General features: G+C 44.5%; 1 protein-coding gene across 3 annotated transcripts in view; it reads right to left on the bottom strand.

Annotated features, from left to right (window-relative positions):
- PTPDC1 (protein tyrosine phosphatase domain containing 1) overlaps positions 1-15,228 on the bottom strand; it is a 227,818-nt gene that overhangs the window by 53,839 nt on the left and 158,751 nt on the right. For all 3 annotated transcript variants that reach the window (XM_069206402.1, XM_069206403.1, XM_069206401.1), the window contains one exon: positions 11,380-11,517. In XM_069206402.1, the coding sequence (XP_069062503.1) occupies positions 11,380-11,517 (138 nt within the window). The remainder of the gene's footprint in view (positions 1-11,379; positions 11,518-15,228) is intronic.

The following is a 15,228-nucleotide window of genomic DNA, read 5'->3' as shown; positions in this document are numbered from 1 at the left end:
ACCTACACAAATGAGGTAAGTTTCCCTAGAAGGCTGCTGAGCCCAGGACCAAAAACGCAGGTGCCCCCCACAAAAACAGGTAGTTTTGTATTTGATCATTTTGATGTCTCCAGATAGTGTTTTGGGGCATTTTCTTTTGCTGCCAGTAGGCCCACCCACACAAGTGAGGTACCATTTTTATCAGGAGACTTGGGGGAATGCTGGGTGGAAGGAAATTTGTGGCTCCTCTCTGATTCCAGAACTTTCTGTCACCGAAATGAGAGGAAAAAGTGTTTTTTTGGCCAAATTTTGAGGTTTGCAAAGGATTCTGGGTAACAGAACCTGGTCAGAGCCCCACAAGTCACCCCATCTTGGATTCCTCTAGGTGTCTAGTTTTAAAAAATGCGCTGGTTTGCTAGGTTTCCCCAGGTGCCGGCTGAGCAAGAGGCCAAAATACACAGGTAGGCACTTTGTAAAAAACACCTCTGTTTTCTGTGGTAAAATATGATGTGTCCATGTTGTGTTTTGGGCCATTTCCTTTCTTGGCGCTAGGCCTACCCACACAAGTGAGGTACCATTTTTATCGGGAGACTAGGGGAACACAGAATAGCAAAACAAGTGTTATTGCCCCTTATCTTTCTCTACATTGTTTCCTTCCAAATGTAAGGCAGTGTGTAAAAAAGACGTCTATTTGAGAAATGCCCTGTAATTCACATGCTAGTATGGGCACCCCGGAATTCAGAGAATTTTGGAAATACAAATGTTTTCTTGATACCTATTTTTCACTTTTTATATTTCAGCAAATGAACTGCTGTATACCCGGTATAGAATAAAAACCCTTTGCAAGGTGCAGCTCATTTATTGGCTCTGGGTACCTAGGGTTCTTGATGAACCTACAAGCCCTATATATCCCCGCAACCAGAAGAGTCCAGCTGACGTAACGGTATATTGCTTTAAAAAATCTGACATTGCAGGAAAAAGTTACAGAGTAAAACCTCAATTTCAATATTTGTTTATTTCAGCTGTTATTTTCTGTAGGAAACACTTGTAGGATCTACACAAATGACCCCTTGCTGAATTCAGAATTTTGTCTACTTTTCGGAAATGTTTAGCTTTCAGGGGTCCAGCATTGGTTTCTCACCCATTTTGGTCACTAACTGGAAGGAGGCTGAAAGCACAAAAATAGTAAAAATGGGGTATGTCCCAGTAAAATGTCAAAATTCTATTGAAAAACGGGGTTTTCGAATTCAAGTCTGCCTGTTCCTAAAAGCTGGGAAGATGGTGACCTTGCCACCTCAAACCCTTTGTTGATGCCATTTTCAGGGAAAAAAACACAAGTGCCTTCTGCAGCCCTTTTTTCCCATTTAAAAAAAACAAAAACATTTTCACTGTATTTTGGCTAATTTCTTGGTCTCCTTCAGAGGAACCCACAAAATCCTTAGGATGTTGGAAAAAAAGGACGCAAATTTGGCGTGGGTAGCTTATGTGAACAAAAAGTTATGAGGGCCTAAGCACGAACTGCCCCAAATAGCCAAAAAAAGGCTCGCCACAGGAGGGGAAAAGGCCTGGCAGCAAAGTGGTTAAGGAAAGAGGATAGGTTTGAGGGGAAATAGGAAGACATTCAAAAGATCCAGTCATGGAAAGTGCTGCTGTGGACAGAGAATATGTGCCTTCTAGAGTAAGCCATTTCTCAATAAGCTCCCTCAGGGAATTCAAAAAGAAAAGAGAAAAAAACACAATTGAAGTAAACAACATCAATGAAAGATACTGTAGCAACACGTCCACCTTCCAAAACTGACAACATAAAGGTCTTTGTTGACGTAAATGTGGAGATGTCACTCAAGACTGAGTACTCCATCCGGTCGGGTCATAGGTAAATGTTGAGGTACCCAACATCGAAGCACTAGAGACAGGCAACAATCACATTGATATTGATGTTAAAATTTATCAACACTGAGATATTTTCCATCAACAACACCCGCTTTTGCCTCTTCTAAGCCTCCTCCTAAGGTGTATCTCCTTAATTCCTACTGAATGGAAAAAAGAATACATACTCTTTGATTTCTTCTAAGTATGCTCCTGGAAAGTTCCCCTTCAGTCATACTGACTGCAACCAAAGAATGATCATATTGATTTATTTCCTCTGTTTTTTCCAGAGCAGTTAATACCTCGGAAGTACGATCCTGTAACTTGGGGGTGTATTTATACTACTGTATATCTTAAAAGTATGGTCTGTTAATCTAACACCCCAAGTGAATTAATTTAGGGAGGATATGAGTAATAAGGATATTGTCATGTAAACCCCACTCTGGCTATAGTAGACTCCTGCGGGACGTTTTGAAGAACATCTACACCGCTCGGATGTAGCGTGTCACAACATCTTGAATCCTGTTATAAATGAGAATGGTGGAAGAAGAAAGCCATTCACATTGAAAAATAAATCAGACACGCTCTCGGGCACGTTTGCCCTAATGCAGTGCAGTGTGTCAAGATATTGTGAATCCTCTCATAAACGAGAACAGCAAATACAAGCAGAGCAAACGTCTCTTCTTAATAATTTGGGCGCCATCAACCATAATAAAATCATTCAGATAAGTTCTCGGCCACTTCTTGCCACATTGTGGTGCATCATGTGCAGACATCCATATTCTTTGTCTACGTAACAGTGATGAAGGAAGGTCAACAACTACACTTTCCATGATCCTGGGCTTCAATGACTACAATACCCAGTTTTCCTTCAATAGAAGTGGATGCAGCTGCAGATACGTCAGTTTCCTGCAGCTGCTGTGAGATAGAATGTCTAAAGTTCTGCTTATAAATGAGGGCAGAGACAGTGGCTCCGTTTGTAGTTCGGCCTGGGGAGGGGAACACATAGGTACTTGCGCCTGACACTCGTTTTGAAGAAGTAAGTCAGGGGGAAACTGATCGAGTACCAGTTTTTTATTGAAGAAGTTCTTCCGATCTCCCGTGCTTTTACTTTGCTTTTCTGCGTCTTTTGGGTAAAAGAACCGCCCTTAGATATATCTGTGTTCTTGCGGGGCTTTCAGGGACGCTAAATTTTGATGCAGGCTTTGGAGTGACTGGCATTGGTACGCTATTCTTCTTAAATTTCTTAAAATACATTTGGGAACATGAGCGTAACCGAGAAACAAGAGGAGGGACTGACTCCTTGTTTTGATGGGCTGTTGTCCCCTCACCCTTCTTTCGTTCTTTTCCTTTCAATGTCTTTTTTGCCTGTGTCTCTTTCAGCTGTTTTTTTTCCATTCCATTCTTTTCCCGTTGTGCTCCCTGTCCCCACTTCTCATGGGAGCAAAATCTTTCATGTGAGTTATCCGTGGGATTAGTGTAATCGAAAGTCCTTAGTTACGATGACACTATTGAAAGAAATTTAAAAAAAAAAAAAAAAAAGCAAAGATCGTTTCCCTGAGCAGTCTTGTGTTTGCCTAGGGTGTGACTATAAAGGGCGTCTCCCCTCTACTGGACAAGAAACTAGTTACTCCCAAATTATGGGTAAGAGCGTATGAAAGTACTACCAAAAGAAATTCTGTTCATCAGACACACATTCTAGTAGATTTGTTGCATAAACTTTACTAGTGTGTGTCACTCTTTGTAATGCAAATTTATATCCTTATGGATGAACACTGGGCTTGGTAGTGAGTTTTGTTTTTCTATAATAATGTAAATATATTTGGGTGACCTGTTTTTGTTTTTACAGGTGCCTAATATAGATGCATACTGAAGTAAGGTAGGACCTTTTCTGGGTGTTTCCTTGTTCATTGTTTTGTAGGGTACACTATCTCTGTTTGACACAAACATTTGCGTAATGAATAGGGATTCGATGCCCTGATGAATGCACAAGACCCGTAAGGACTGATAAGAATGGGCAGGAACATGTTGGCTTGAGTGACTACCACAAATCATTATTCTCGTGGTTTCAACTTATGCTCTTGTGGTTTCAATGTGTTCCCCATTTAATAAAGGAAGTACTAGGGGTTAACACAAGGTATTTTTACAGATTTGATGCTCGGTCTTTTTATCCAGTTATCATTTATCAAGAACTCCCTTCTGCTCAAAAGGAGCTAGATGGTCGAGTCCTCCCTGGTGGCATTGATCCTACCAAAGAGGGGATTAGAAGTCAAGGATGAAGCATGACACTATGAAGTGTGCAAGACTTCTGCTTTCATAATAGGAAATTACCCTAATGTGGTCTAGTGAGCCCATGAAGTTCAGTCGAGGTGTCCTTTATGATATAAATGGGAAGATGACTTCCCTAGAGCAGTCGTATTTTTGTGTTTGTTGTTAATACCTTGCAATGTCTGGATCTTGCCATTGTTATTCTAATTTCCTTATTATGCATTTGTCGTATGAAGGGCACTTTCAGTTCTGGCCTTGCCACTTGCGCCGCAATCTGCCTCATGAGGTTTCAACAAGATAGTTGCTTCCATTATGATTCTGCTTCACCTGCATGAATGGCTGATATTTCTGTACTTGGACGATTGGCTGCTTTATGCTCCTCTCCAGAGGAAGCCTGGAGATGGCTGAAAGTTTTCCATTCTTGTCTGGCTTAGAAGAAGGTTCTTCTTAACGTTCCTAAGTGTAAGATTTAATCAGCTCAAGAGAGGACCTTCTAGGAAACCTAGCAGCATCGAGCTAGAAATGTATACCATACGCATAGGATGACCAACCACTCCCGTTTTCTTAAGAGGGAGGCCGGACAACCAGCCTGACAACTACTGCAATTGGGCTGCTAAGTAACAGCATTCAAAGTTGGGCACTTTCAGTCATCCTTGATCAACTCAGAGGCGTAGTTAAGCCATGGCATCTCTCCGACAACCATTATAGCAAAGAAGTTCCTCTAAAAGAGCGTCTAATTCTCGAACAAACTTCTGGATGAAGTAGGTTGGAATGTTTGCAAAATAATATAGGAGCTTGGATAACATTACTATTTTAGATATGGCAATGCTCCCTATAACACAGTGGGAGTGTCCTCCAAAAGGCCACTTGGCACCTAAGACAGTTCACTGCTCTGGTAAGGTTACCCTGCAACAGGTCTTGCTCTAAATGGTATATGTTAATGCCTAAGGAACAAAAGGTGATGTGCCCTTATTCGATAAGGCACTCTCCCAAGTCTATGGTGAGCGAAGGTGCGCCTGAACATAAAGAGAATAAACATGACTTTGCCCAGTTGACAAAAAGTCCAGAGGCCGCCCAAAGTCCTCCAGTGCCATAGCAATCACAGAGAGATCTTAACAGGAATCTTTTAATAAAAGGATAACATGATCTACATAATGCAAAATCACATATGTCCTACCCAGGAGTGGGACATCTGATACTTGGCCCTCATATCTGAACCAGATGGCTAACTGTTCTATGGCAAGCACAAACAGGAGGGGGTAAAAAGAACATCCCTGTCTAGTTCACCTGCCCACCTTAACAGGTGCAGAAATAAGTTTGCCTAATCAAAACCTTGCTACAAGATCCCAGTAGAATAACTGCACTATTCTTATAGCGCATGCCCCAAACCTAAATTTGTGTAGCACATCAAAGAGGTAAGTTCCACACTGGTGTGTCAAATGCCTTCTCCAAATAAAAAAACTAGAGTGGTAATGTAGGGCCATATCAGTAGGGTTGCCTCCATGATTTTATACAGTTGTATGATGTTGTGGGATGTAATAACCGCTCAGACAATAACGCTTTGGTCTGCGGGGATCAAAAGGTGGAACACTTGATGCAGTCAACTAGCCAGGATTTCCCTGAGGACCTTCTAGTCAGTATTTAAGACAGCGATAAGACTGTAAGAAGCCGGATCCAAAGGGTTTCACCCTCGTTTTTTAATAGAGGCCAGGGAGGCTTCTCTTAAAGACAGGGATAATCTGCCTTCTGCAAGAGCTTTCTAGTATAGTTGGGACTAGAGATGACTCGTAGGTTTTATAAAGCCCAGCTGGGAGCCTAGCTAATGGCTGCTCTTACCTCCTTTTCTCTTAATCTCTTCTTCTCATCTATTACGTCCAGAGGCAACCTGGGGAGATCCAGGACATCTAAGAAATCTGTATAGGGTGCTGTAGATCAGTGAGGGTCTGCACTGTATAACAGACTTTTAAAGTTAAATCTGAGTAATAGTGTGTTTCAAGTACATTATGACCCACCCTTGTCATGGAGCACTGTTACGAGTAAGAGTTTTGTTTCAGCATTTAATATCCAAGCTAAAAGGCAGTCTGCAGTGTCACCTTCATTGTGGGAAAAGGCTATATATCAACATGAACAATGCAACAGTTTCTTGATTAATGTTGCCTATATTTGTGATGTTTTACCTGGAATTTCTAGGCCAACGGATCAGAAACCAGTTGCCGCTAAGTTTAGATTAAGGCCTTTTCTACTGTAGCTAATCTCTTCATAGGGTTTTTACCCTGCCCACTACTGCGATATACAGTACTTCCACACTACTTTCTTCAGAGCTTCCTATTCCATCATCATTTAGGAAGCCGTTCAGTCATTGAACTTGAAGTTAATTTCTGAACTGGTTTGCAAGGGTATCTTACAGAACTGGATCTTCCAGCAGCAAGGTCTGAAGGTGCCAGGTGGGAACGGACAGGGGGGCGCTGCCCCAGTCCTGAGGGTGTATTAATCAATTATTATTGGAGATGTCTCTGCCTAGATAATCTGGAGATGAGATCTGCGGGCAGAGCATTGTAGAGCAAACTCCCCTATCAACGAGTAGGTATAGATGGTGCATAGGGAAGTCAAATAACTATAAGTAGAGAGCAGTGTTGTGGTGTGACCACACATTTGTTAATGGCCACTGAAAGAGCGGTTGAGACAACACCTTCCCATTTTGAAGAGTCTGGGCATGTGGACGAAGGGAGTGGAATCTGCTTAGAGACACATCAAAAACACTACTGAAGTCGCCTCACGAACCCCTCACTCCCAGTAACCACAGAGTATGCACTCAAGATGCCAGATGGGCAATTAATTAACATAGGAACTCTTGCTCCTAGGTATGTGGGGCAAACATGCTACCTATGACTAATGGGTAATCTATCTTACCCTCCAGTATAATTAATCTTCCCTCAGGGTGTGTGAAAACAGTATTTGCTACACAAGGAACTCCAGCTTTAAGCAGATTAGGGTTCCCCTGGTGTACGTAGAGAAGCTGCTGATAAAGATTTCGACTCACTAGCACTTTTGGAGTTTAAAGCCCTCTTTCTGGATTGCAGGGAGCTCTTGTAATTCTCTGAGACAACCATGGTTTCTTTCCCTGAATCCCCTATCGCTTCTTTTCTCAGGATGTTTATTGGTGGAGCATCTTGCTCGCTTGTGAAGTCGATTCAGAGGATTGGGTTGCAAAATTAAGGATGTCCATCACACTCTGCTGGTACCATTCACAACTATCAATGCTCTTCCTCCTCCAAGGACTATTGTCACAAATGGCAAGCTTTTTAGCAGCGATTTGGGAACTATCCTCCCACTCCTGTGAAGGGCAGTTTACCTTCAGGTTTGCAGTTTTTATGGGAGGGTTGTGGGATGAACCTTTCAATAGCTACTTTGCAGGCCCACAGGGGCTGTCAGTGAGCCCTAGGGCAGTCTTCGTGAAGATAAGCTGCTGGTTTCTCACCTGCTGGGTGCTCTGCCCTGTCAAAGCTCACACTTCATGCTCTCACATGTCATAAGGATTTACTACTAGTTCTTCGTTTGCTGTGGGCTTCTCCCTTTGAATCAATTTATTTAGTGACTCTGAAAATTCTTTAGTTGCCTTTTTGGTGACAAATCCATCATCTCATCATGTTGGCGAAGATGGGGTTTGGTTGTGTAGACTTCATTTTCTAAAAATCCTTGACAATGGGGTGGTGTTACAACCTGATCCTGATTTCCTTCTTGAAGCTATTACTTTGTCTCACAGGTATAAAGAGATTATTTGCCAGTTTTTGTCCTGTCCCTTTATTTCTCAGAGGAAGATTTGTTGTATTCTTTGGATGTGACATGGGTGCATCTTTGACCATCGGTTTATACTTTTAGAGTGGCTTGGGGTTCCCTTGGTGCATGTAAGGCTACTGCTTTAATTATCAGTTGTTGAATCCGCTCAGCAATTGCTCCCATCCTATTTCTTGTCTGGGAATACTCTTCCTGAGGAAATTCTGAGTAATTCCACTTGAGGTCAGGCTACCCCTTGAGCAGTGCAGGATTACCAAATAAGCAAAGTAGGCACCGGCCTTTGGCCCCACTCCTTTCAGGGGCCCCGCAACAACAAATTAAAATAATGATTTGATCTTGAAAGAAAATTACAGTCCAGTTTCCATATGATAGAAAAAAAATTATCAACTCAACTGTATTAATGTAATGTACCCATCAACACTTAAATTACATAAACCATAGACATCAAATTCATATAACAGTTTGGCCCTCATTCTGACCTTGGCGGGCGGCGGAGGCCGCCCGCCAAAGTCCCGCCGTCAGATTACCGTTCCGCGGTCGAAAGACCGCGGCGGTAATTCTGACTTTCCCGCTGGGCTGGCGGGCGGTCGCCTTCAGACCGCCCGCCAGCCCAGCGGGAAAGAGGCTTCCACTATGAAGCCGGCTCGGAATCGAGCCGGCGGAGTGGAAGCTGTGCGACGGGTGCAGTTGCACCCGTCGCGTATTTCACTGTCTGCGCGGCAGACAGTGAAATACATGTAGGGGCCCTCTTACGGGGGCCCCTGCAATGCCCATGCCAGTGGCATGGGCACTGCAGGGGCCCCCAGGGGCCCCGCGACCACCCCTACCGCCATCCGGATCCCGGCGGTCGGACCGCCGGGATCTGGATGGCGGTAGGGGGGGTCAGAATCCCCGCGGCGGTGCAGCAAGCTGCGCCGCCGTGGAGGATTCTATGGGGCGGCGGTACACTGGCGGGAGCCCGCCAGTGGTGCCGGTCCGACCGCGGCTTTACCGCCGCGGTCGGAATCCCCATTGGAGCACCGCCGGCCTGTCGGCGGTGCTCCCGCGGTCCTCCGCCCTGGCGGTCAAAGACCGCCAGGGTCAGAATGACCACCTTTGTCTCTTAAAAGCTTATCTTCTGTCAGTTTGTAAAAATATTTGGTGCAAACTACGTATGTGTAATGTTTAGTTTTGTGTGATAAAATTGGTTTATTAAAATAGTTGGTTGGTAAAATTAAAAACATATTAGAAGACAATTTGCAAGAACAGCCCCAGAATTTCGATGGATGGAGTGCCTCCATATTGGTTTAATCCGGCACTGCCCTTGAGCAAAGGTTCAGGGAGTTCCTCTGTCTGAGACTGGCAGACAGCAAGTTGGGCTTCTCGTCAAATATTTGCACACCATTACCATTTTCAGAGTCTTAGAGGTGAAAGGGGTTTCTTTTAGACAGGGAATACTCAGTTCCCGAGTGTCTTCAATTTTGTTTGTGTCACTAATAAAATGACCATGTATCTCAGTATTAGTGCCTTTTTGGCACTTTCATCTTGGTCAAAGGCTGGTTCTGGCTCTGCTACTGTTTGCGAATAATGACTGGGATGAGGATGAGTATGACTTGGAGTAATGCAATTATTTGTAGGTAATCAAAAATAGTACCTACCTCATACTCCCACTTTTCCCCAGCCTCTATTTGTTTATGAGGTAGAGGGGTTAGCCCTGTGGAGTATAGTAAAAGGAAGGCTTAGCCGGTATGATCCAAGTTGGTGGACTGCCACTATCAGTAACAACAGTGGGGCCAGCATGCGTGCCTGGTAGTTTGGATTACCCGGCTGAAAGTAGAGCCTCCTCTAATCCAGTGATACTCAAAGTACAGTGCACGGACTGCATGCAACACCACTGACCTTTACATGCGGCCCCCTGGTTTACAGTAGCACTGGGCTGTTGTTGTCTCAACTCAGCACTAATATTATGTTACATAAACAGGCAAGCATTTCTTTAAAGGCTAACTGACGTTAAAAAAAGGAAGTAACTACAGTGTCCTGGACCACATCTCTCTGGGAACACCTTCATTTTTTAAAGACATCTTGCAGCACATGTGTACAAATATAATAGAGTCTTTAAAAAAATCAAAGTGTATTTCCTTAATGTGCAGAACCATTTCACCTTAGTACATCAGATATCAGTGCACTGAGAAGTATTTTTTTTAGAAAATGATAGTTTTCAAACATGAATTTTGAAACCTTTGTGCTTACCCCGCCCCGAGACTGCAATGCCAATAATGAACAAAGACGCAAGTCATTTCGGTTTTGTACAACACAGATCCTGAAATTAAGTATCTGGAGGTCCTTCCATATGTCATAATGAAGAAAAAGAAGGGAAGTGAAATAAAACAATTGCCTAGGATATCACAATTTATCAAGTGGGGACGCCATGATTGACCAAGGCTTTCTGGTTTCACATTCTGCTATTCAGCCACTAGGTGTGTGTGCTTCGATTTCTATACACCCACCCTACTGCCACATACCCCCTTGACCACCAACCTGCTGGCAACAATGCGGCCTCGGTCACATCAGAGACCAAGGGGGTCATTCTGACCCTGGCGGTAATTACCGCCATGGCGGAGGTCGGCGGTAGCACCGCCAACAGGCTGGCGGTGCACCGCTGGGCATTCTGACCGCGGCGGTTCAGCCGCGGCCAGAAACGGAAAGTCGGCGGTGTCACGCCGACTTTCCGCTGCCCTTGAGAATCCTCCATGGCGGCGGAGCACGCTCCGCCGCCATGGGGATTCTGACACCCCCTACCGCCATCCAGTTCCTGGCGGTTCTCCCGCCGGGAACAGGATGGCGGTAGGGGGTGCCGCGGGGCCCCTGGGGGCCCCTGCAGTGCCCATGCCAATGGCATGGGCACTGCAGGGGCCCCCGTAAGAGGGCCCCAAAAAGAATTTCAGTGTCTGCCTAGCAGACACTGAAATTTGCGACGGGTGCAACTGCACCCGTCGCACCTTCCCACACCGCCGGCTCAATTCTGAGCCGGCGTCCTCGTGGGAAGGGTGTTTCCCGCTGGGCTGGCGGGCGGACTTTCAGCGGTCGCCCGCCAGCCCAGTGGGAAAGCCAGAATGACCGCCGCGGTCTTTTGACCGCGGAGCGGTCTTTCGGCGGGAACCACGTGGCGGGCGGCGACCGCCGTCCGCCGCGGTCAGAATGACCCCCCAAATCTTTTTGGCCCTTTGGAAAATGTGAGTGAGTACTCATGCCTCATGCTCTGAACAGACCTCTGCCTTTGATCCACAGGGTAGTCCCCCACTGGACTAATGTATGTGTTTCAGTGGTGCACTAGAAGAAAAACAGTTTTCTCAGTAACTGTTTTCTGCAAATACTCTCATAAGTTGACCTATGTTGAAACTGTGAAAAAATCTTCATACAATTGTTAACTGTTCCTTTCTAATTGGGTATGTATTTTTTGTAAATAAAATATATTTTTTATTAGAAATATACCTGTTCGGCCAAGTCCAGCATGGCAATGAATAGCTACTTTCCCTTCTTGTAATGCAAACGCCATCACCTTCACCATGTCAAGTATAGTAGTCAGAGAAGCAACACCATAATCCTTCCATCCGAAGTTATAAAAGTAAACTGAAAAAAAACAAAAAACATGAACTCTCTTAAATGAAGAATAAGGCACTTACAATTAAAAAAATTATTTGTATTCATAAGCAACAATCTAAATAATTTGTGAGCATCTTTGAGAAGCATCCAGTTTACATCCATTAATCATGTATGACCTAGAAAATGTGTCCTTTTGCGCAGAAGTGAGCATGCTGTGCTCATTTCCATTTCACTTTCTTCAAATTGTGGCCCAGTGAACATATCTGATGCAAAAGCAAAGCTGGAATCCACTCACCGTACACCTTTACATAAGATGTTATCTAGCCAGCTATGGCACACTAAAATATCAGTGTGATATTTAAAAAACAGGACCAGGCATCTTTAGTATGCTTTTAACCCTTTCCTTGGTGAAGGTTCTCAGCAGGAACTGAATTAAGTGCTCAGATATGCAAAACCTAGGTCTACTTGGGGAACACAGGACCATGCGCTTTGTAATAACTTTTTGCATAGAATATGTGGGAGCATAAAGGCTGTTTGTTTAGAGATGGTGTCAAACGTAACAACCGGTCATAATCGTTGAAGCTGCTGCATTGACACAGAGGGGCTGATTCTAACCCCGGCGGTCTTTGACCGCCGGGGCGAGGGTCGGCGGGAGCACCGCCGACAGGCCGGCGGTGCCCCGCAGGGCATTCTGACCGCGGCGCTTTGGCCGCGGTCAGAAAGGGTAAACCGGCGGTCTCCCGCCGGTTTACCGCTGCCCTCAGAATCCCCCATGGCGGCGCAGCTTGCTGCGCCGCCATGGGGGATTCTGACCCCCCCTACCGCCATCCTGTTCATGGCGGGAAAGCCGCCATGAACAGGATGGCGGTAGGGGGGGTCGCGGGGCCCCTGGGGGACCCTGCCGTGCCCATGCCAATGGCATGGGCACGGCAGGGGCCCCCGTAAGAGGGCCCCGCAAGGTATTTCAGTGTCTGTCTTGCAGACACTGAAATACGCAACGGGTGCTACTGCACCCGTCGCACCTTCCCACTCCGCCGGCTCGATTACGAGCCGGCATCCTCGTGGGAAGGGAGTTTTTCCCTGGGCTGGCGGGCGGTCTTTTGGAGACCGCCCGCCAGCCCAGGGAAAAACTCATAATACTCTCCGCGGTCTTCTGACCGCGGAGCGGTATTATGGGGGCGGAATTCTGGCGGGCGGCCTCCGCCGCCCGCCAGAATTAGAATCACCCCCAGAGTCTTTGATGAGACCTGGCCACTTGTTTGCACATTGCCAGGTGTATGAATCTGTGTGCGAGGTTTTGCTGAGATTCTTCATCAGAAATACTGCTGGGCTGTACAGGTGGGTTTTATGTTTGAAATATGTTTCCAATTAAGCTTCCTAGGAAACCTGGTGTAATTGCATCTGTTGCTGCTAAAGAGCAACATGGTGTTATGTCTGGGAGACAGTGCAACAGACGCAAACAAAATAAATAACATGCCACTCTCCACAACTTCGCATCCCCTTGTCTATTACACAATAAGGGTACTCTACAAAAGCACTAAGCTCGTTATGTAACTCAGCCACCAAGTCCACCACCAACACACACAGACCCAACAAAATGCCTCCTAAGCCTGGTGGAAGAGGAACACCATACTGAAAATCAGGACTATTGTGACCCTCATACAGTTATCACAACTAACAACAGACCTGCTACAAGGCCAACATATTCTACTCACCCTTCTCCAAAACAAAACAACACCACCACAAATACACATTTTTTTTAAATTGCCTGCTCTTAAATGCTCAATCACTCTCAAAAAACAAGCACCACATCTACAACCTGCTCGCAGACACAAAACAGGACTTGCTATTCAAAACGGAATCATGATTGGGAGATGACATGGCCCCAGTATTGCATGAAACCGGGCTATCAAACGATCACACAAAGCCATATAGGCAAGAGAGGAGGTGGACTAGCAATAATATTCAAACAAGCAATAAATCTCAGTAAAACACAAATTTCCATATTATGTTGTGAGGCCCTCTTCACCAGATGCAACCCTACTCCAACTTCCTCCTTTACAGACCTCCCCCTAACAACTCAACATTGCCAGACACTTTTCTAGATACAGTCTCAAACCTTATAGCACTATGCTCAAACCTATGCATTCTTGAGGACCTAAACATTTGGTTTGACAAACCCAATATGCTCCATCCAAAAGCTATCACCAGTGGCCCAGTAGCATTGAACCTACATCAGATTGTGCACAATCCCACACACATCGCTGGACACATCCTAGATGTCATTTTTGCAAAGCCAGAAATAGTTACCGTTCATAGCATCACGCCAATCACATGGTCAGGCCACCATTTGATAACTTTCTGACATAAAACACCTCAAACCAACACACCACATAATAACTTACATACATGCATCTTTTGACCATGGAGCAAACTCAATTTTAAAGACTTAGAAACACAACTAACAGCCAAAACAGATTTAGATACAAATAATTCTGTTCCAAAACTTTATGAGTGGCTAAAGGAAGATTTCAATATCCTAATACTACTCAGAAAAACTAACCAGGAGAAAAGAAAATCAACAACTTGGAGAAACTTAAAAAGATAAAGCAACAAATCAGAAGGTTGCAACGGACCTGGCTCAAAACAAACAACGTTCAAGACAAACTTTAGCTACAGAAACGTAATGGAATTTATAAATCATAAATCAAAAAAGCTAAAAAAGGTACCCCTCAGACAGAATTCTAAATGATAAATCTGCAACCAAAGAATTTAATAAACTTCTCAATGAATTTCAAATATCTAAATGCATGGCAGGAAGTCATCCCACTACTCAAGATTTCACAAACAAACTGGCGACTCATTACACAATCAAGGCAGATACATTGGACTCCTATTTAAAACAGAATAAAAGCATCAGCACCAACCACTTTCCTTAAATCCCCTCAAACAATAAACCAACCCAGCCTCTGTACTCCTTCAAACAAATATCACAATGTGAATTTATGGATTTGGTCAAAGCAAGCAGGCCTTTGGTTGTCCTTATGACCCCTGTCCACCACACATCCTCAGGAACATTCTTTTATCTACTTCTGCTTCCAAACCTGTAAGAAGAAATCATCAGTAACTCTTTAACCACAGGAACTTTTCCTGAAGACCTGAAAAAAGAATACATATGTCCGTTATTAAAGAAAACAAACCTAGACCCACAGAACCCCAACAACTAGAGACCAATTACAAATGGACCTTTCCTCGGCAAACTGTTAGAAAGAGCAGCATTTGCCCAGATGTCACAATTCATTGAAAACAATTCCATACCTTCAGACTACCAAACTGGATTCTGCCCAGGAATAGGCACAGAATCGGCACTCATAGCAATTTGGGATGATCTTGAAAACACAGTCGACCGCAATGGAGTTGTTGCACTACTTCTCTTGGACCTTTCGGCTGCCTTTGATACTGTTGACCATGACACCCTAATTTAAAGACTCCACAAAGCCGGCATAGAAGGGACTGCTCTCAACTGGAATACATCCTATCTTCAAAACAGAACTCATATTATCTATTCTCCCCTCTTCTCGTCCAAACCATACCTCACAAAAGCAGGTGTCCCCCAAGGATCAATCATCTCACCTTTGCTTTTCAACATCTACATGATGTCATTACCAGAACTGAATAATGATTTTCAACTCACATGCTACAACTATGCAGATGACACACAAATATTACTAAAATTGG

The sequence above is a fragment of the Pleurodeles waltl genome, chromosome 9 (assembly GCF_031143425.1).
Source record: "Pleurodeles waltl isolate 20211129_DDA chromosome 9, aPleWal1.hap1.20221129, whole genome shotgun sequence".
Taxonomy (NCBI): Eukaryota; Metazoa; Chordata; class Amphibia; order Caudata; family Salamandridae; genus Pleurodeles; species Pleurodeles waltl.
Note: the sequence above shows the minus strand (reverse complement) of the source record. Positions and strands in the feature narration are given on the sequence as shown.